Source organism: Pristiophorus japonicus, chromosome 13 (assembly GCF_044704955.1).
Source record: "Pristiophorus japonicus isolate sPriJap1 chromosome 13, sPriJap1.hap1, whole genome shotgun sequence".
NCBI lineage: Eukaryota > Metazoa > Chordata > Chondrichthyes > Pristiophoridae > Pristiophorus > Pristiophorus japonicus.
In genome coordinates, this window is record NC_091989.1 from 53778480 (window position 1) to 53799808 (window position 21329).

Consider the following 21329-nt stretch of genomic DNA (forward strand, 5'->3'; position numbering starts at 1 on the left):
TCACCGGGGTGGAAATGGCACAACCAGCAGACTTACTCTTGGTGATGGATGCATTTGAAAATGAAAAGTCACCCATTACGGCCCGCCAGATCAGGACCTGGACCAGCCAGGATCCTTTACTGTCCCTTGTAAAAAACTGTGTCCTCCATGCGAGCTGGTCCAGTGTCCCAGCGGAGATGCATGAAGAGATCAAGGCGTTCCAGCGGCGCAAAGACGAAATGTCCATACAGGCGGACTGTCTTTTGTGGGGTACTCGCGTGGTTTTGCCGAAGAAAAGCAGGAAAACGTTCATACGCGACCTACACAGTACCCACCCAGGCATAGTAATGATGAAAGCTATAGCCAGATCCCATGTGTGGTGGCCCGGCATCGTCTAAGATTTGGAGTCTTGCGTGCGCCAATGCAACACTTGCTCTCAAATGAGCAATGCACCTAGGGAGGCACTGCTAAGTTTGTGGTCATGGCCCTCCAAACCGAGGTCTAGGATCCATAGAAACATAGAAACATAGAAAATAGGTGCAGGAGCAGGCCATTCAGCACTTCTAGCCTGCACCGCCATTCAATGAGTTGATGGCTGAACATGAAACTTTAGTACCCCCTGATCCCCCCGAGTAGTAAGGACTTCATCTAACTCCCTTTTGAATATATTTAGTGAATTGGCCTCAACTACTTTCTGTGGTAGAGAATTCCACAGGTTCACCACTCTCTGGGTGAAGAAGTTTCTCCTCATCTCGGTCCTAAATGGCTTACCCCTTATCCTTAGACTGTGACCCCTGGTTCTGGACTTCCCCAACATTGGGAACATTCTTCCTGCATCCAACCTGTCCAAACCCATCAGAATTTTAAACGTTTCTATGAGGTCCCCTCTCACTCTTCTGAACTCCAGTGAATACAAGCCCAGTTGATCCAATCTTTCTTGATAGGTCAGTCCCACCATCCCGGGAATCAGTCTGGTGAATCTTCGCTGCACTCCCTCAATAGCAAGAATGTCCTTCCTCAAGTTAGGAGACCAAAACTGTACACAATACTCCAGGTATGGCCTCACCAAGGCCCTGTACAACTGTAGCAACACCTCACTGCCCCTGTACTCAAATCCCCTCGCTATGAAGGCCAACATGCCATTTGCTTTCTTAACCGCCTGCTGTACCTGCATGCCAACCTTCAATGACTGATGTACCATGACACCCAGGTCTCGTTGCACCTTCCCTTTTCCTAATCTGTCACCATTCAGATAATAGTCTGTCTCTCTGTTTTTACCACCAAAGTGGATAACCTCACATTTATCCACATTATACTTCATCTGCCACGCATTTGCCCACTCACCTAACCTATCCAAGTCACTCTGCAGCCTCATAGCATCCTCCTCGCAGCTCACACTGCCACCCAACTTAGTGTCATCCGCAAATTTGGAGATACTACATTTGATCCCTTCGTCTAAATCATTAATGTACAATGTAAACAGCTGGGGCCCCAGCACAGAACCTTGCGGTACCCCACTAGTCACTGCCTGCCATTCTGAAAAGTACCCATTTACTCCTACTCTTTGCTTCCTGTCTGACAACCAGTTCTCAATTCACGTCAGCACACTACCCCCAATCCCATGTGCTTTAACTTTGCACATTAATCTCTTGTGTGGGACCTTGTCGAAAGCCTTCTGAAAGTCCAAATACACCACATCAACTGGTTCTCCTTTGTCCACTTTACTGGAAACATCCTCAAAAAATTCCAGAAGATTTGTCAAGCATGATTTCCCTTTCACAAATCCATGCTGACTTGGACCTATCACGTCACCATTTTCCAAATGCGCTGCTATGACATCCTTAATAATTAATTCCATCATTTTACCCACTACTGATGTCAGGTTGACCGCTCTATAATTCCCTGCTTTCTCTCTCCCTCCTTTTTTAAAAAGTGGGGTTACATTGGCTACCCTCCACTCGATAGGAACTGATCCAGAGTCAATGGAATGTTGGAAAATGACTGTCAATGCATCCGCTATTTCCAAGGCCACCTCCTTAAGTACTCTGGGATGCAGTCCATCAGGCCCTGGGGATTTATCGGCCTTCAATCCCATCAATTTCCCCAACACAATTTCCCGACTAATAAAGATTTCCCTCAGTTCCTCCTCCTTACTAGACCCTCTGACCCCTTTTATATCCGAAGGTTGTTTGTGTCCTCCTTAGTGAATACTGAACCAAAGTACTTGTTCAATTGGTCTGCCATTTCTTTGTTCCCCGTTATGACTTCCCCTGATTCTGACTGCAGGAGACCTACGTTTGTCTTTGCTAACCTTTTTCTCTTTACATACCTATAGAAACTTTTGCAATCCGCCTTAATGTTCCCTGCAAGCTTCTTCTTGTACTCCATTTTCCCTGCCCTAATCAAACTCTTTGTCCTCCTCTGCTGAGTTCTAAATTTCTCCCAGTCCCCAGGTTTGCTGCTATTTCTGGCCAATTTGTATGCCACTTCCTTGGCTTTAATACTATCCCTGATTTCACTTGATAGCGACGGTTGAGCCACCTTCCCTTTTTTATTTTTACGCCAGACAGGAATGTACAATTGTTGTAATTCATCCATGCGGTCTCTAAATGTCTGCCATTGCCCATCTACAGTCAACCCCTTAAGTATCATTCGCCAATCTATCCTAGCCAATTCACGCCTCATACCTTCAAAGTTACCCTTCTTTAAGTTCTGGACCGTGGTCTCTGAATTAACTGTTTCATTCTCCATCCTAATGCAGAATTCCACCATATTATGGTCACTCTTCCCCAAGGAGCCTCGCACAGTGAGATTGCTAATTAATCCTCTCTCATTACACAACACCCAGTCTAAGATGGCCTCCCCCCTAGTTGTTTCCTCGACATATTGGTCTAGAAAACCATCCCTTATGCACTCCAGGAAATCCTCCTCCACCGTATTGCTTCCAGTTTGGTTAGCCCAATCTATGTGCATATTAAAGTCACCCATTATAACTGCTGTACCTTTATTGCATGCACCCCTAATTTCCTGTTTGATGCCCTCCCCAACATCACTACTACTGTTTGGAGGTCTGTACACAACTCCCACTAACGTTCTTTGCCCTTTGGTGTTCTGCAGCTCTACCCATATAGATTCCACATCATCCAAGCTAATGTCTTTCCTAACTATTGCATTAATCTCCTCTTTAACCAGAAATGCTACCCCACCTCCTTTTCCTTTTATTCTATCCTTCCTGAATGTTGAATACCCCTGGATGTTGAGTTCCCAGCCCTGATCATCCTGGAGCCATGTCTCCGTAATCCCAATCACATCATATTTGTTAACATCTATTTGCAGAGTTAATTCATCCACCTTATTGTGGATACTCCTTGCATTAAGACACAAAGCCTTCAGGCTTGTCCTCCCAACACCCCTTGTCCTCTTAGAATTCTGCTGCACAGTGGCCCTTTTTGTTCTTTGCCTTGGGTTTCTCTGCCCTCCACTTTTCCTCATCTCCTTTCTGTCTTTTGCTTTTGCCTCCTTTTTGTCTCCCTCTGTCTCCCTGCATTGGTTCCCATCCCCCTGCCATATTAGTTTAACTCCTCCCCAACAGCACTAGCAAACACTCCCCCTAGGACATTGGTTCCGGTCCTGCCCAGGTGCAGACCGTCCGGTTTGTACTGGTCCCACCTCCCCCAGAACCGGTTCCAATGCCCCAGGAATTTGAATCCCTCCCTGCTGCACCACTGCTCAAGCCACGTATTAATCTGCGCTATCCTGCAATTCCTACTCTGACTAGCACATGGCACTGGTAGCAATCCCGAGATCACTACTTTTGAGGTCCTACTTTTTAATTTAGCTCCTAGCTCCTTAAATTCGTTTCGTAGGACCTCATCCCTTTTTTTACCTATGTCGTTGGTACCAATGTGCACCACGACAACTGGCTGTTCTCCCTCCCATTTCAGAATGTCCTGCACCCGCTCCGAGACATCCTTGACCCTTGCACCAGGGAGGCAACATACCATCCTGGAGTCTCGGTTGCGGCCGCAGAAACGCCTATCTATTCCCCTCACCATTGAATCCCCTATCACGATCGCGCTCCCACTCTTTTTCCTGCCCTCCTGTGCAGCAGAGCCAGCCACGGTGCCATGAACTTGGCTGCTGCTGACCTCACCTGATTAGTCATCCCCCCCAATAGTACTCAAAGGGGTGTATCTGTTTTGCAGGGGGATGACCACAGGGGACCCCTGCACTACCTTTCTTGCACTGCTTTTCCTGCTGGTCTTCCATTCCCTATCTGGCTGTGGACCCTTCTCCTGCGGTAAGACCAACTCATTACACGTGATACTCACGTCATTCTCAGCATCGTGGATGCTCCAGAGTGAATCCACCCTCAGCTCCAATTCCGCAACGCGGACCGTCAGGAGCTCGAGGCAGATACACTTCCCACACACGTAGTCCCCAGGGACACCGGAAGTGTACCCGAGTTCCCACATGGTGATTTCGCTGGCCCATTTCGAGGCAAAATGTTTTTGGTTGTTGTGGATGCTTATTCAAAATGGATTGAGTGTGTAATAATATCTGTAAGCACGTCCACTCCCACCATCGAAAGCCTACGAGCCCTGTTTGCCACGCACGTCCTGCCTGATGTCCTTGTCAGTGACAATGGGCTGTGCTTCACCAGCGCTGAACTCAAGGAATTCATGACCCGCAATGGGATCAAGCACATCATATCTGCCCCATTCAAGCCCGCATCCAATGGCCAGGCAGAACGGGCAGTCCAAACCATTAAGCAAAACTTGAAATGTGTGTCAGAAGGCTCCCTGCAGACCTGCCTGTCCCGAGTCCTGCTCAGCTACCGCACAAGATCCCACTTGCTCACTGGGGATCGCCCTGCCGGAATGCTCATGAAAAGGGCACTCAAAACAAGTCTCTCTCTAGTCCATCCTGATCTCCATGATCACATTGAGGGCAGGTGGCATCAACAAAGCATGTACCATGATCGTGCAAATTTGTCACGCGATATTGAAGTCAATGACCCTGTATTTGTACTCCACTATGGACATGGTCCCAAATGGCTTTCAGGCACTGTCGTAGCCAAAGAAGGGAGTAGGGTGTTTGAAGTCAAACTTGCAAATGGACTAACTTGCAGAAAGCATTTGGACCAAACCAAACTGCGATTCACAGACAGCCACGAGCAACCTGAAGAGGACACCATCAACTTCACCCTCCAACACACACACAAGTGGCAACCGACATCATGGTTGACCACGAAGCTGAACTCATCATCTCCAGCAGCCCAGCAAGGCCAGCTGCACAGCAGCCCAGCGAAGGCCTAACCAACTCACCGACACCTGTGTTTATACCGAGACGATCAACTAGGGAGCGGAAAGCCCCAGATCGTCTCACCCTGTAAATAAGTGCACTATTGACTTTGGCGGGGGAGTGATGTTATGTGTGCAACACCTTGTAACTAGCATTCTACTGCCACCAGAGGGCAGCATCCCTTGGGAGCACTGCATATAAGTTGGCCTCTCATGCTGTGCGAGCACTCTGGAGTCAGAATAAAGAGACTAAGGTTAGACTTGCTCAAGTCTACAGTACTCAGTCACATTGCTTCATTTGAGACATAACACTAACCTTTATTTGTTTAACTAATTTAATAAACTAGATAGGTAAATACTTGATTAATGCTAAACTAATTAATTAAACAATATAATGGGAAAACAGGAGATGTGCTGCTGCTGCAATATGTGGGAGCTTCTGGACGTTTTGGTCCAGGGCGACTACATCTGCGGCAAGCGTCTATGGCTCGACGAACTTCGGTTCCGAGTTGAGGAGCTGGAGTCCGAGCTACAGATATTGCGAGACATCAGGGAGGGAGAAAGTTACCTGGATCTTTTGCTGCAGGAGGCAGTCACACCCTCTAGATTAAATACTTTAGAATTGACACGTGGTCAGGGACAGGAGGGTGTGGCTGCGAGTGAAGCAGGTAAGGGGATCCAGGAGGTAGTATTGTAGGAGCCTCAGTTCTTGCACTTGTTCAATAGATTTGAGGTTCTTGCAATCCTTGAGGACAAGTGTGCAGACTGCGGGATGGATGAGCAGACTGACCTGGGCACCATGGTGCAGAAAGCCATTCAAGTGGGGGGAGTAAAGAGACAGGTGGTTGTAGTAGGAGACAGTATAGTTCAGGGGATAGATAGGGTTCTCTGCAGGCAAGAGCGTGCGCCCCGAAGGCTGTGTTGCCGACCTGGTGCCAGGAAAAAGGACATCTCCTCCGGGCTGGAGAAGAACTTGGAGTGGGAGGGGGAGGATCCAGTTGTGGTACACATAGGTATCAATGACATAAGTAGGACTAAGAAAGAGGTTTTGCTGAGAGGGTTTGAACAATTAGGGACTAAATTGAAAAGCAGAACCACAAAGGTAATAATCTCTGCATTATTACCTGAGCCAGGAGCAAATTGGCATAGGGTCAATAGAAGCAGGGAGATGAATGCGTGACTCAGAGGTTGGTGCAGGAAAGTGGGTTTTGATTCGTGGGGCACTGGCACCAATACTCGGGAAAGAGAGAGCTGTTCCATGGGGACGGACTACACCTGAACTATGCTGGGACCAGAGTTCTAGTGAACCGACTAACTAGGGAGGTAGATAGGGCTTTAAACTAAATAAGGCGGGGTGGGGGGGGGGGGGGGGAAAGGAGACTGTCGCAGCAGGGGGGGGGGGGTAGATGGTCGCGGGGGGGGAGGCGGGGGGAGATGGTCGCAATAGAGAGCAATCTAGAATACTAAAGAGGAAAGAAAAGGAAGCAATGCAGGAAAGTGATTGTGGTAAGGATAACCAGATTATGTCAGGAAGGGACAGAGCATACAAAGAAAAGAGTGCACTAGCAAATAGGGTCCAGGTAAGAAAAAATAGTGACAAGATAAATAGGGCTATAGTACAAAATAATGTTAAGATATCTAATAATGTTAAAAAGACAAATTAAAAACATTGCATCTGAATGCATGAAGCATCTGTAACAAGGTCGTCGAATTAACAGCGCAAATAGATGTAAACTTATACGATACAGTTGCAATTACGGAGACATGGTTGCAGGGTGACCAGGGTTAGGAACTGAATATCCAAGGATATTCGATATTTAGGAAAGACAGGCAAAAAGGAAGAGGGGTTGGTGTGGCATTTTTAGTAAAGGATGAAATCAGAGCAGTAGTGAGAAAGGATATTGGCTCAGAAAATCAAGATGTAGAATCAGTCTGGGTGGAGCTAAGGAGCACTAAGGGGCAGAAAATATTGGTGGGAGTTGTCTATAGGCCTCCAAACAGTAGTGGTAGTGTAGGGGACGGCATCAAACAGGAAATTAGAGATGCATGTAGCAAGGGTACGACAGTAATCGTAGATGACTTTAATCTACATATAGACTGGCCAAACCAAATTAGTAATAATGCTGTGGTAGATGAATTCCTGGAGTGTGTACAAGATGGTTTTTTAGACCAGTATGTTGAGGAACCTACTCGGGAACAAGCTATCCTAGAATGGGTATTGTGCAATGAGAAGGGGTTAATTAACAGTTTTGTTGTGTGAGGTCCTTTAGGAAACAGTGACCATAACATGATTGAATTCTTTATTATGATGGAAAGTGAAGTAGTCCAATCCAAAACTAGGGTCCTAAATCTAAACAAAGGAAACTACGAAGGTATGAGGAATGAATTGGCTATGATAGATTGAGAAGATTCATTAAAAGGCATGACAGTGGATAGGCAATGGCTAATATTTAAGGAACGCATGCATGAATTGCAACAATTATACATTCCTTTCTGGCGTAGAAACACAAAAGGAAAAGTGGCCCAATCATGGCTAACAAAATAAATTAAGGATAGTATTAGATCCAAAGAGGAGTTATACAAAGTTGCCAGAAAAAGTAGCAAGCCTGAGGATTGGGAGTAGTTTAGAATTCAGCAAAAAATGACCAAGAGATTGATTAAGAGGGGAAAAGTAATGAGAGTAAACTTGCAAGGAACATAAAAAACAACTGCAAAAGTTTCTACAAGTACGTAAAAAGAAAAAGATTAGTGAAGGCAAATGTAGGTCCTTTACAGACAGAAACAGGAGAAGTTGTAATGGGGAACAAAGAAATGGCAGAACACTTAAATAAATACTTCGATTCTGTCTTCACTGAAGAGGAGACAAATAACGTCCCAGAAATGCTAGGGAACCAAGGGTCTAGAGCAAGAGGAATTAAAGGAAATGATAATTAGTAAGAAAATAGTGCTGGAGAAAGTAATGGGACTGGAGGCAGATAAATCCCCAGGGCCTGATGATTTGTATCCCAGAGTACTAAAAGAGGTAGCCATGGAAATAGTAGATGCATTGGTTGTCATCTTCCAAAATTCAAGAGATTATGGATCAGTTCCTGCAGAGCGGAGGGTGGCACTATTTAACCCCACTATTTAAAAAAGGAGGGATGAGAAAATGGGGAAGTACAGACCGGTTAGTCTGACATCAGTACTAGAGAAAATGCTGAAGTCTATTATAAAAGATGTGATAACGGCACATTTAGATAATATCAACGGGATTAAACAAAGTCAACATGGATTTATGAAATGGATTTTGACAAACCTACTGGAGTTTTTTGAAGTTGTAACTGATAAAATAGATAAGGGAGAACCAGTGGATCTAGTGTATTTGGATTTTCAGAAGGCCTTTGATAAAGTCCCACATAAGAGGTTAGTGTGCAAAATTAAAACACATGGGATTGCCGGTAATGTATTGGCATAGATTGAAAATTGCTTAACTGACAGTAGGAATAAACAGGTCTTTTTTGGGGTGGCGGGCAGTGACAAGTGGGGTACCACAGGGATCACTGCCTGGGCCCCAGGTATTCACAATATATATATATAAATGATTTGGATGAGGGAGCCAAATGTAATATTTCCAAGTTTGCTAACGACACAAAACTAGGTGGGATTGTGAGTTGTGAGGAGGATGCAATGACGCTGCAAGGCGATTTAGATAGGTTGAGTGAGTGGGCAAACACATGGCAGATGCAGTATAATGATAAATGTGAAGTTATCCACTTTGGTAGGAAAAACAGAAGGACAAAGTATTATTTAAATGATGATGGCTTGGGAAGTGTCGATATACAGAGGGACCTGGTGTCCTTGTACACCAGTCATTGAAAGCAAACATGCAGGTGCAGCAAGCAGTTAGGAAGGCAAATGGTATGTTGGCCTTCATTGCAAGAGGATTTGAGTACAGGAGCAAGGATGTCTTACTACAGTTAGACAGGGCCTTGGTGAGACCGCACCTGGAGTATTGTGTGCAGTTTTGGTCTCCTTACCTAAGAAAGGATATACTTGCTATTGTGTTCCTAACACAGATGAGACTGCACACAGGGAGGTTAAAGTAACAGTGACCTCAGTCTTTATTAAGACACTCCAGAGTGAGGAACAGGCCTTAGGGACCGGCTTATATACAGTGCTCCCAAGGGATGCTGGGATCCCTTGGGACTTCAGGGGATGCATTCCCTGGTGGCGGAACATGGGAGTGCATGCTAACAGATACACAACATCACTCCCACCCGCAAAGTCAAAATGGAAACTATTTACAAGGTGAGCCTTTCTTTCCCTGGTGGACTGCCTTGGAAATGTCTGTTCTGGTGTGTTGGCTGTGACCTCGCTGGGCTGGCGTGTTGTTGGCCCTGCAGGGCTGCTGGGTGAGCCTGGCCTTGCTGGGCTGTTGGGCGTGATGGGTTCGATTTCCTGGTCTGGGGTGGTGTCATTGATCCTTTGGGTGTGTGTTGTGGGCCCAAAAAAGGTGGTGTCTGCTGTGGGTTGTTCAGGGCAATCTGTGAACCGCAGCCTTGTTTGGTCCAGGTGCTTTCTGCAAATTTGTCCATTGTCTAGTTTGACTACAAACACCCTATTCCCTTCTTTAGCTAATACCGTGCTCGCGATCGACTTGGGACCATTTTCCATAGTTTAGCACATACACAGGGTCATTCCCATGACACAGTGGCGCGACCATCGTTTACCTTTTGTTGCTGCTGCCTGCTCTCTACCTGATCATGCAGGTTGGGGTGAACCAGCAAGAGTCTGGTTTTAAGTGTCCTTTTCCTGACTAGCTCAGCCAAGGGCACCCCTGTGAGTGAGTGGGGTCTCATGCGGTAGCTGAGCAGTACTCGGGACAGGCGGATTTGGAGTGAGCCTTCTGTGACTTGTTTAAGGCTCTGTTTGATTGTTTGTACTGCCCGCTCTGCCTGCCCATTGGAGGCTGGTTTAAGCGGGGCCGAGGTGACATGTTTGATCCCATTGCGGGTCATGAATTCTTTAAATTCGGCACTGGTGAAACATGGCCCGTTGTCACTGACCAGTATATCAGGCAGGCTGTGGGTGGCAAACATGGCCCTCAGACTTTCAGTGGTGGCGGTGGCGGTGCTTCCCGACATTATTTCACATTCAATCCATTTTGAAAAAGCATCCACCACCACCAGGAACATTTTACCGAGAAACGGGCCCGCATAGTCAACATGGATCCTTGACCATGCTCTGGAGGGCCAGGACCACAAACTTAGTGGTGCCTCTCTGGGCACGTTGCTCAACTGAGCACATACGCTGCATTGCCGTACACAGGACTCGAAGTCAGAGTCGATACCGGGCCACCGCACGTGGGATCTGACTATCGCTTTCATCATTACTATACCCGGATATGTGCTGTGGAGATCCGAGATGAACATCTCCCTGCTTTTTTTGGGTAGCACTCCGCGGCTACCCCACAATAGGCAGTCTGCCTGAATGGACAGCTTCTCCTTTCGCCGCTGGAACGGCTTGATTAGCTCTTGCATTTCAACGGGTATGCTGGCCCAACTCCCATGCAGTACACAGTTTTTTACTGGGGACAGCAGAGGATCTTGGCTGGTCCAAGTCCTAATCTGGTGGGCCGTGACAGGTGATTTATCATTTTCAAACGCTTCCATGACCATCAACAAGTCTGCGGGCTGCGCCATCATCAACAAGTTTGCAGGCTGCTCGATTTCCACCCCCGTGGTGGGCAATGCTAGCTGACTGAGAGCATCTGCATAGTTCTTGGTGCCTGGCCTGTGGCGAATGGTATAGTTATACGCTGATAGCGCGAGTGCCCACCTTTGTATGCGGGCTGAGGCATTAATATTTATCCCCTTGTTTTCAGCGAACAGGGCTATGAGGGGCTTGTGATCGGTTTCAGCTCAAATTTGAGGCCAAACAGGTACTGATGAATTTTCTTTATCCCGAACACACACACACACACACACACACACACACACACACACACACACACGCTAATGCTTCTTTCTCAATCATGCTGTAGGCCCTCTCGGCCTCAGACAAGCTCCTGGAGGCATAGGCGACAGGTTGCAACTTCCCCGCAACATTCACTTGTTGTAATACACACCCAACTCCGTACGACGATGCATCACATGCTAGCACGAGTCTTTTACATGGGTTATACAATACAAGCAGCTTGTTGGAGCATAAAATGTTTCTGGCTTTCTCAAAAGCAATTAGTTGTTTTTTTTCCCCATACCCAGTTGTCACCTTTACGCAGTAACACATGCAGGGGCTCGAAGAGGGTGCTTAACCCCGGTAGGAAGTTGCCAAAGTAGTTGAGGAGTTTCAGGAACGACCGCAGCTCCGTGATGTTCTGTGGCCTGAGCGCGTTCCTGATAGCCTCTGTCTTGACGTCTGTGGGCCGAATGCCATCCACCGCGATCTTTCTCCCCAAAAACTCCACTTCTGTTGCCATGAAGACGCATTTCGACCTCTTCAGCCGCAGCCCTACGCAATCCAGTCGCTGGAGGACCTCCTCCAGGTTTTGTAGGTGGTCGACGGTATCCCAACCCGTGACCAATATGTCGTCCTGAAAAACCACTGTTCATGGTACCGACTTGAGTAGGCTCTCCATGTTTCTCTGGAAGATCGCTGCAGCCGGCCGAATTCCAAACGAGCATCTGTTGTAGATGAACAGTCCCTTGTGCGTGTTGATGCAGGTGAGGCCCTTCGAAGACTCCTCCAGCTCCTGCGTCATGTAGGCCGAAGTCAGGTCGAGCTTGGTGAACGTCTTGCCTCCTGCCAGCGTCGCAAAAAGGTCATCTGCCTTAGGTAGCGGGTATTGGTCCTGTAGCGAGAAATGATTAATAGTTACTTTATAATCGCCGCAAGTCCTGACCGTGCCATCACTTTTGAGTACTGGAACAATTGGGCTGGCCCAGTTGCTGAATTCCACTGGGGAGATGACGCCCTTGCGTTGCAGCTTGTCGAAGTCGATTTCCACTCTCTCCCTCATCATGTGAGGGATCGCTCGCGCCTTGTGGTGAATGGGTCGTGCTTCTGGGACCAAGTGGATCCGCACCTTCGCCCCGGAAAAGTTTCCAATGCCTGGCTCAAAAAGGGAAGGAAATTTGTTAAGAACCTGGGTACATGAGGCCTCATCGACATGTGATAGCGCTCGGATGTCATCCCAGTTCCAGTGGATTTTGCCCAGCCAGGTCCTTCCAAGCAGTGTGAGGCCATCGCCCAGGACAATCCAGCGTGGCAGTTCATCAACGTGCCCTCGTAGGTGACCTTGACCATGGCGCTGCCCAGGACAGTGATAAGCTCTTTGGTGTACATTCTCAGTTTCGTGTGGATGGAGCTCAGGGCTGGTCTGAGTGCCTTGTTGCACCACAGTCTCTCAAACATCTTTTTACTCATGATGAATTGGCTAGCACCAGTGTCCAATTCCATGGCTACAGGTAAGCCATTCAATTTTACATTTAGCATTATAGGTGGACATTTCATCGAAAATGTGTGCACCCAGTGTACTTCAGCATCTGCCTCCTCTCTCTGAGGCTCGAAATTGCTTTGATCCACCATGGACCGACCTTCCTCTGCCACGTGGTGGTTAGCAGGTTTTGCAGAGCTTGCAGCTCATCTGTAAGCTCATTGGAGGTGCTCCATTGTTCCACAGCTCTTGCAAACATACCCTTTGAAGCGGCATGAATAGGCTGAATGGAAGCCTCCACAATGCCAACAAGGTGTGAATTGCCTTGCATTCATCCTTTGTTGCGGACTCTGAGTCATCTGGGTCACCTGAGGCCTGCTGGCAGTTGTAGACTCGGGGTTTCTGCCCTGTACATTTCTGCTCGCAAACACAGTTCCAGTTAATTTATGAACATTGCTAGCAGTTGTGTGCTGAGAGATTTGTCTGGTGTTATCACTGGTGGATATAAACGCCTGTGCTATCGCAATGGCCTTACTGAGGGTCAGTGTCTCTACAATCAAAAGTTTTCGTAGGATGGTCTCGTGGCCAATGCCCAGTACAAAAAAGTCTCTGAGCATTTTCTCCAGGCAGCCATCAAACTCACATTGTCTTGCAAGTCGCCTTAGCTCGGCGACATAGCTCGCCATTTCCTGACCTTCAGATCGCTGGCACGTGTAGAACCGATACCTCGCCATCAGCACGCTCTCCCTCGGGTTAAGATGCTCCCGAACCAGTGTACACAGCTTCTCATATGACTTATCTGTGGGTTTCACCGGAGCCAGAAGACCATGAGGAGGACTGCTCTCCTTTTTGCAGCGCATCCTTCTCCGTCCAGCTCGTTGGCTACAAAGTAATGGTCTAGCCGTTCGACATAGGCTTCCCAGTCCTCACCCTCCGAGAACTTCAAAAGGATGCCCACAGTTTGCTGCATCTTTGCATTGGATTCGTATACTCATTGCCAGTTATTGTGTTCCTAACACAGATGAGGCTGCACACAGGGAGGTTAAAGTAACAGTGACCTCAGTCTTTATTAAGACACTCCAGAGTGAGGAACAGGCCTTAGGGGTCGGCTTATATACAGTGCTCCCAAGGGATGCTGGGATCCCTTGGGACTTCAGGAGTTGCACTCCCTGGTGGCGGAACATGGGAGTGCATACTTTTCAGATACACAACACTTGCCATAGAGGGAGTGCAGCGAAGGTTCACCAGACCGATTCCTGGGATAGCAGGACTGTCGTATGAGGTGAGATTGGGTCGACTAGGCCTGTATTCACTAGAGTTTAGAAGAATGAGAGGGGATCTCATTGAAACGTATAAAATTCTGACCGTGTTGGACAGACTGGATGCGGGGAGGATGTTTCCCCTGTCTGGGAAGTCTAGAACAAGGGATCACAGTCTCAGGATACAGGGTAGGAAATTTAGGACCGAGATGAGAAATCTTTTCACTCAGAGCGTGATGAACCTGTGGAATTCTCTGCCACAGAAGGCTGTGAAGGCCAAGTCACTGAATATATTTAAGAGGGAGATAGATATTTAGAAACAAATGGCATCAAGGGGTATGGGGGAAAAGCGGGAATATGGTGTTGAGATAGAGGATCAGCCATGATCATATTGAATGGCGGTGCAGACTCGAAGGGCCGAATGGCCTACTACTGCTCCCATTTTCTATGTTTCTATGAAAGAGAGGGATGGGTGGAGGGGAAAGGAAAGTTGGTGTGAGAAAGAATTTGCAGGGGTAGAGCAGGGAAGGCAGAATGATGGGAATGTGATGAATGTCACAGCAGAATGATTTGAGTGTGGCTTTGCAGTAACATTTGTGATCTACTGAGATTATTGAAAGGTTTGCGCCAATGCAGCCAGGTCCTCCTGATGACACCCTACTTGTGCCCTTCTATGCAATCAGGCTGAGTTGGTGTCCTGGAGAGGTCTCATCCACCCATGCGAAGTGAAGAGAATATCTCTGCATGTTGTGACTCTCTCCATAAGCATCTGGAGGGCGTGATGGGAGAGCCTGGGTGCAACCGTGCAATGCTTGTCCGTGTTTGCAGCAGCTCAATGCTGCAGATCACTGACAGAAGAACTGTCAAAGCAATGTGCACATGGTGCCTTTAAAGAAACCGACTGATGACACGTCATCAAATGACATCATTAGACCAGCTCCCTGTTAATTGGACGGGAACCTGGCAGGGTGGCTTATCAAGCCCAATCATCGGAAGATTGCTGTGAGAGGGCGGGCTGGAGCCAGGAGTGCGTTTCCCAGACTCCACCAACCCCGGCACGCACTGGACTAGCATCCGTTAGCAAAATCATGGCCATAATGTGGAATGCATTTCTGGTATGCTTTGCCTGTAGCTCATGTAGTAGGGTTTCGGAGTTGGGGGGAAGTCAAAGGTCAAAAATCAGAGCCAATGTGCGATAGGAATACAGAGAGACTGTAAGGCACAAGAAAAAAAGTTAAAGAGAAACGGTAACATTGATGGCCTGGAATTTGCGGCCCTGAAAACAGCAAAAGGGCAGCGTTCACCGTCATTTCGCCTTTGAAACTGACTGCAACTTCAGGATTTAGTGCCTGCGCAGCCTAATCTGGAAATTCTGAAGTTGTGGTCCATCATTCGCTGATCCTCCACAGGCTGCAGAGAAGGGCAACTGGATTGGACGGCACCAAGATCAAGGTCGCTGATTGGAGCATGGGCAGGTACAACAGGAGAGGCGGCAAGCAGCAGAGGAGTGGCGAGGTCGGGGCGAAGGAGCGGCGAGAGATTGTAGAGCGACGTGATCGGAGCCCAGGAGAGGCGTGAGTTCGGGGCCCAGAAGAGGTGAGGGCCCAGGGGCAGCACGGGCCAGCCCACACTGTGATATATGTGCGCACTTGGTCCGTGCAGCAGAGCTGGTCTCCAGTCGTCTTGGTTAATCCTTGCCACTGGAACAAGACCTAGCTCTGTCAAGCCCGTGTGGTGGCTGGTGTGTAACAGCCATCACACGTTTAAAAAATCCATGCACAGACATCTTCCACCCTTCAATAACTAGTTCAGGACCTGGAATGTCAGGTCCTTCATTGAAACATCTGTGAACTCATCCTCTTTTGGTGTAGAAGCAAGTCATCCTCGATATGAGGGACCGCCAAAGAAGCAGAAGCACTGTGGACCACTCACAGAGCCAGCAATCAGTGTAATCGCTCACATCATGGAAACTGATGAAAACTTCAGCTCTTTCACGGTAATTGCACTGTTAAATACCCAATTAAAAGTTCGACCCAAAGAGATTAGGTGTAATTGGGGTTTCGACAATGTATTGACAGTTAAACAAAGGTTATGGCCCTGAAAAACTCATTTTAATTTTGTGTAGTGTCAAATTTATCCATTTTAATAAAAATGAAAAATTTTAAGAAACTTTAAAGTTTGTCCATTTTTATTCCAGGTTTGCCTTGCCCCACATGAGAGTCCCAATCATTGTTTTGTTCTCTAACATTTTTGAAAAGTTACAATTTTAGGAGCTTACCCACTTCCTGGTTCACTGTGAGAATTCTGCATTTTGCTTGGATGCTTCGACAGCTTGTTGTAGTCACAGCAACTCTTCGCTGGGAAATCCCATTAACTTCTGTTGATTTGAATTACTCGTCGGAAAACCCAAATTTCTCGCCAAAGAGATGCGAGACCTTTGTGCAAAGCTTACTTCGGGGTCAGCGGTGGATGCCTTTGCTTCACCGCGAACCACAAATTCCAGGCCAATGAAATTGTGTGACAGCCACATAGAAACCAGATGGAAATGGAAGTTGGAGATGGGGAAAGGAGAATTAGAGAAGAGATCAAGCAAAGAGACAATTACAGATAGAGAAAGAGGCATTATTTTAGTCTGTGTGCATTGGCACGGGAGATCAACTAGTGACTATAACCTGTAGATGTAACTCCTGTAATAAGTATAATAAGCCTGCAAACCACATGGATAATTTCAGTAATATTCATAAACACCTTGCAGTTATTACATTTTCTACTGAAATACACTATTACCTTATCCTGAATTGCAGAAATGTACGATTACGTTCCACATCGTCATAAAGTGAGCAGAAAAATCAATTCTGCATCCTACAGTAATATTAATCCTGACACAAAGGCAACAGCAAAGTAACAGTTTCCTTTTTGGATGATGGATAATTAAACTATACGGTTGATGATATAAAATTCCTGCATTCTATAACCCACATTTTTTTGAATGTATATATTTAAAGAGAATATTGTGGTACATATTTTGTTTCAGATTTTCAAAAAAGAAATAAATCATCTCAGTTCATGCTGGATTATTTTCTACAGTTAAAATTCTTTTGTAATTTTTATGCTCTGAAATGTCATGTTTATTCATCAAGTAATAATGTTTATAGTAATTTCATACAAACAATGGTTGTCATCCAACCATTTATCTGTACTTGATTAACATCCCTCACGATGAAGAAACATCTGGTAAATAGAAACAATATTGTACAAACCTCTTTGCAACTTGGCTGATCGGCGCACATCTTTTTCTGTGTTGAAACCTGCTGTTTAGTACATATGTAGGAGGTACAGTTATTGTTGCGATCAATCCATCTTTCACCATTCTAGAAAGGAAAGATAACAAGTAATAAAATAAGTAAATTCAACTGATGTTTCCCAAACAAATAAAACAAACAGTTTACTGTCACCAGTTCCTGCGTGAAGGGGACAGTTTTCCACAATTAACACTGTAAATAATTCCAATACATTTGTTAAATATAATGGATCTAAAGATCCAGAGAGTGTGGGCACCCCAGTGGGACTTCTGTTCCTGACCTTACCAAGGTTTGCGAGGTTAGGCATGGATCCCTTCAGTTCCACACCCATGCCACTAGAGTTGCATCTTGGATGCCCGCCCACTGAAGAGGCTGGAAAGTCTTTGTAAGGGAACTGCATGTAAAAGTATATTAAAAAACTCTTGACTCTTTCAGGGTTCCAAGCCATGATCTTGGCCTCTCATCCACTGTCCAGCTCTGCTTTCTCATACACGCTGTAAGAGGTGGGCTGAGGCTCCATACTTTACAAGGCCTCACGGGAAATTTTGCACCAGGCTGGGATTTGCCACAATCAGAGTCCCAGCCTAGCTTCCAAACCTTCTGGCGGACTCCTGCCGAAGTATCAGCGGGAGTATATTGAAGGGCTGTGAATTTTCAGGACCAATGTCCTGGTTACACGTAAAACAAACATTGACAACTATTACAGAGAATAGGAATTGCTAACCTCAGTAGTAAAGCAGAGTTACAACTGTGCTTGATAGAAATGTCTGCCTGGAATTTCCACAGGGGTCATCCAGTGGGAGATCAGTGAAAGCCCCGGAGAGATTACATAAACGGTTATTTACACAATTTATCTGGGGTTTCTGCTGAAGTTACAACAGAAGTTGGGGAGAAATGCACAGAAATTCTCCTCTATCATGTTTGTGTTTGTTAACAGGTAGAAATTACAGCTGTTGTAGAAAACTAAATGTAATTGCGTTTCCATGGTTGTTTCTTTATTTGGTTGTACTCAAACCTACAAGCCTGGAAACTGCCATCAATGTAAAGTCTTAAAGCAACAATATCCAGAGTTATGACTCTTGTGCACTTCCCATCTGCTGCAAGCCAGCCTTCAAATTACTGCAGATCTTTTCACCAGGTGATGTGCTTTCTCAACAAAACTGCAGTAACAACGTTACCAATCTGGGCAATATTGACACTTAAAGCAGGAGTACAGTAAATCACCATTTTAGTGCATTGCTTTTTACCGTTTGGTATGTCTGGTTGAGATGTGCAACTCTCAGCCAGGTTCTTGCATTTTGGGAACCAAGGCAACTGCTGTATTTAATTTATTGAACATATTCGATGTACCTTATTTGGTGATGAACATCTTACAGTTAATAGAAGGCACCACTGGTCAAATGTAATAAAATGACACGATTGTGAAAGGCAGATGATTGCTTCGAGCCTATTTTCTTTTCCAAATATATCCTCCATAACTGATCAAAGGTCCCAACGTCATTGTTCCAGTGGGAGCAATGGAGTGAAGAATAAGATTGTATCCCCTAATATCACAAGTGCAGCACAGTTAATAGAAATATATTCTGTATTAAAAATGACTAAATTCTGAATCACTTACCTCTCTCCGTTTTCCTGTACTGTCCAGGCAACCTGTTTTTTTTTAAAAAAAAGCTTAATCAGTTGTGTGATTTTAAATGACACAGTGATCAAAATTGATCAACAATACCGACAATTTTTATTGACTAAAAAACTATCAAGAAGATTTTCTATTGAGTTGAGGTAAATAAACCTACATGTACGAACACATGTGGTCTTGTCTTCAGAGAGCTTCATTCCACTTGGACAAAAACAGCCTTCTTCAAAAGCAGTCAACTTCATCCCCACTATCACTTTACTGAAAATGAGAATGCAGCAGTTAGTATTTTAAAGAGTAACAGACAATGGTCCCAAAAATCTGTAGACCTATATCCCAGTGATTGTGCCAGAATCATGCCTGCAGGGACCCCCTTTTTTTTTTGAAGTGTAGTTACTATAGTAATGTAGGAAACGCGGCAGCCAATTTGTGCTCAGCAAGCTCCCACAAACACCAATGTAATAATGACCAGATAATCTGATTTTGTGATGTTGATTGAGGGATAAATATTGTCCAGCGCACCTGGAGTAACTCCTCTACTCTTTGAAATAGTGCTCTGGGATCATTTACGTCCACCTGAGGGGGCAGACAAGGCCTTGGTTTGACGTCTCATCTAAAAGACCTCCAACAGTGCCGCACTCCCTCTGTACTGAAGTGTCAGACTAGATTTTTGTGCTAAGTCTCTGGAGTGGGACTTGAACCCACAACCTTCTGACTTAGAGGTGCACAGTGCAACCCACTGAGCCACAGCGGACACACATCCAGTGTCATCTTCTCACTATACGTGCCAGCCATCAGATGGGTACAAGTGGACCCCACTGGAAGGGTCAAGTTGAGGGGAGTGGCCACCTGAAGAAAATATCTTTTTTTTTTTAAGAAGGTGGGTTCTGGCTCTTACAAGGCCGATCAGGAAATCTCAGAATTGGTGGGGACCTAGCACAGCCCGGAGCTACAGCTGGAGTCTTGTGGAAATCCTGAGGAAATTCAAGGCCATTAAAATATTTAGTATGCCTAAAATAACAGGCTAAATATTCAAGGTCTTACTACCAGCCGTTATCGCCCGATTCAAGGGGAAAAAATGGTGCCACTGCACTTTCGCCTGCTGGCGGCGGGTCTCGCAGCTGCCGCCATTTTCGGAAGGTCAGCATTGCCTGTGCTCACCGAAAGTACTGTAATGAGTCGGAGCATCACATCAATCGGCCGCTCCTCTTGCCCCCCCCCCGGCTCCAAAGCACGCCCATGTGTGCAGCCGCTAAAAGCACTTCAGCAGCGTTAACAGCCATGAGCACACTTTAAATGTCAAATGTAGGACAGCCAGGACTGGCAAGACTTGGCAGATTTTAGATGAAGATAGAGGTTGACAAGTGGAAAACAGCTCAGATGGATGCCAGAACTTCGAATACCTCCTTTGTCAAGGTTCTTCCTTTATACTTTAATTTTTTGCCCATTAAGAGGGGCGGGCTTGCATTTTCTGGTGGATTTCCAGGAGGCCGACAGTGTTTGTGGGTCAATTAATCAATGGGTGAAACCTTGTGGAACAAGCTTTTTGTTCAGAACTGAACACCAGTGCAAAACTACAAATCCCTCGGTGATTCCCAGCAAATTTAAAAAAAATGTATTCCTAAAGAGCATCAGATTGCCTAAAACTCCATTACAATGTTTGAAGATCATCAATGAAAGGTCTCTTAGCTTTATAATAGCGTCACCAGAACCCTAGCAAACCGGGACAAAACTGCTTAAGATTTTAAGATTATAATAAATGTATTCAAAATTCTGTAACTAATTATTTATCAAATAATTATTTTGCGTTGAGTATGCAAGACCCACTAAAAGCTGGCATGATTACTACACATTTAAACACTTTCAAGAGTAACTATTGTGGAAAGATTAGTGTTAGATAAAACAGATACATTCATTTCATGAACTATTAAAAAATCAACAAACAAAGTTAACAATCGGGTGGCAGGTAATATTGTTGTAACAAGTACGGCACTGTTCTGTACATGGCCGATAGGTTCGCTACTTTCTTCCCCTTTCTCCTTCACTGCAAGCGGGAGACAAACACGACCTTCGGCCTCCTGCTGAGCTTAGCACCGGAAAGAGCGCGTTACACCACAAAATCTCCATACCGCTGATGCTATTTAGCAGGCAGCACCAAAATTCAGCGGATCGGAAGTCGGTCAGAATGGGGGTGGATGTACGGCGGTGCGCGGAAGTTCGCAGTCTCGAGGGGCGGATGTTGGGGGCGGGTGTAGTGATCGCCGCTTTCCGTCATCGGCATGGCGCTGATAACATCATCACGGTACCGTGTCACCACGGCTCTCCCTTTCACTTAAAGGGAAGAGCCTGTGCGATTCTTTAAGTTCGATCCACTGGACCACCAGGTAGGAATTTGGCCGGGCCAGTGGCCTGGCACCGAAGAGGGGTGCCAAGCTGCCT

General features: G+C 46.1%; 1 protein-coding gene across 1 annotated transcript in view; it reads right to left on the reverse strand.

Annotated features, from left to right (window-relative positions):
• The window catches only part of LOC139278099 (mucin-2-like), a 169522-nt gene that overhangs the window by 9834 nt on the left and 138359 nt on the right, over positions 1 to 21329 (reverse strand). Inside the window, exons 44-46 of the mRNA XM_070896758.1 lie at positions 19051 to 19151; positions 18876 to 18907; positions 17216 to 17326 (exon numbers count right to left, since the gene is read on the reverse strand). Coding sequence (XP_070752859.1) covers positions 17216 to 17326; positions 18876 to 18907; positions 19051 to 19151 — 244 coding nt within the window. The remainder of the gene's footprint in view (positions 1 to 17215; positions 17327 to 18875; positions 18908 to 19050; positions 19152 to 21329) is intronic.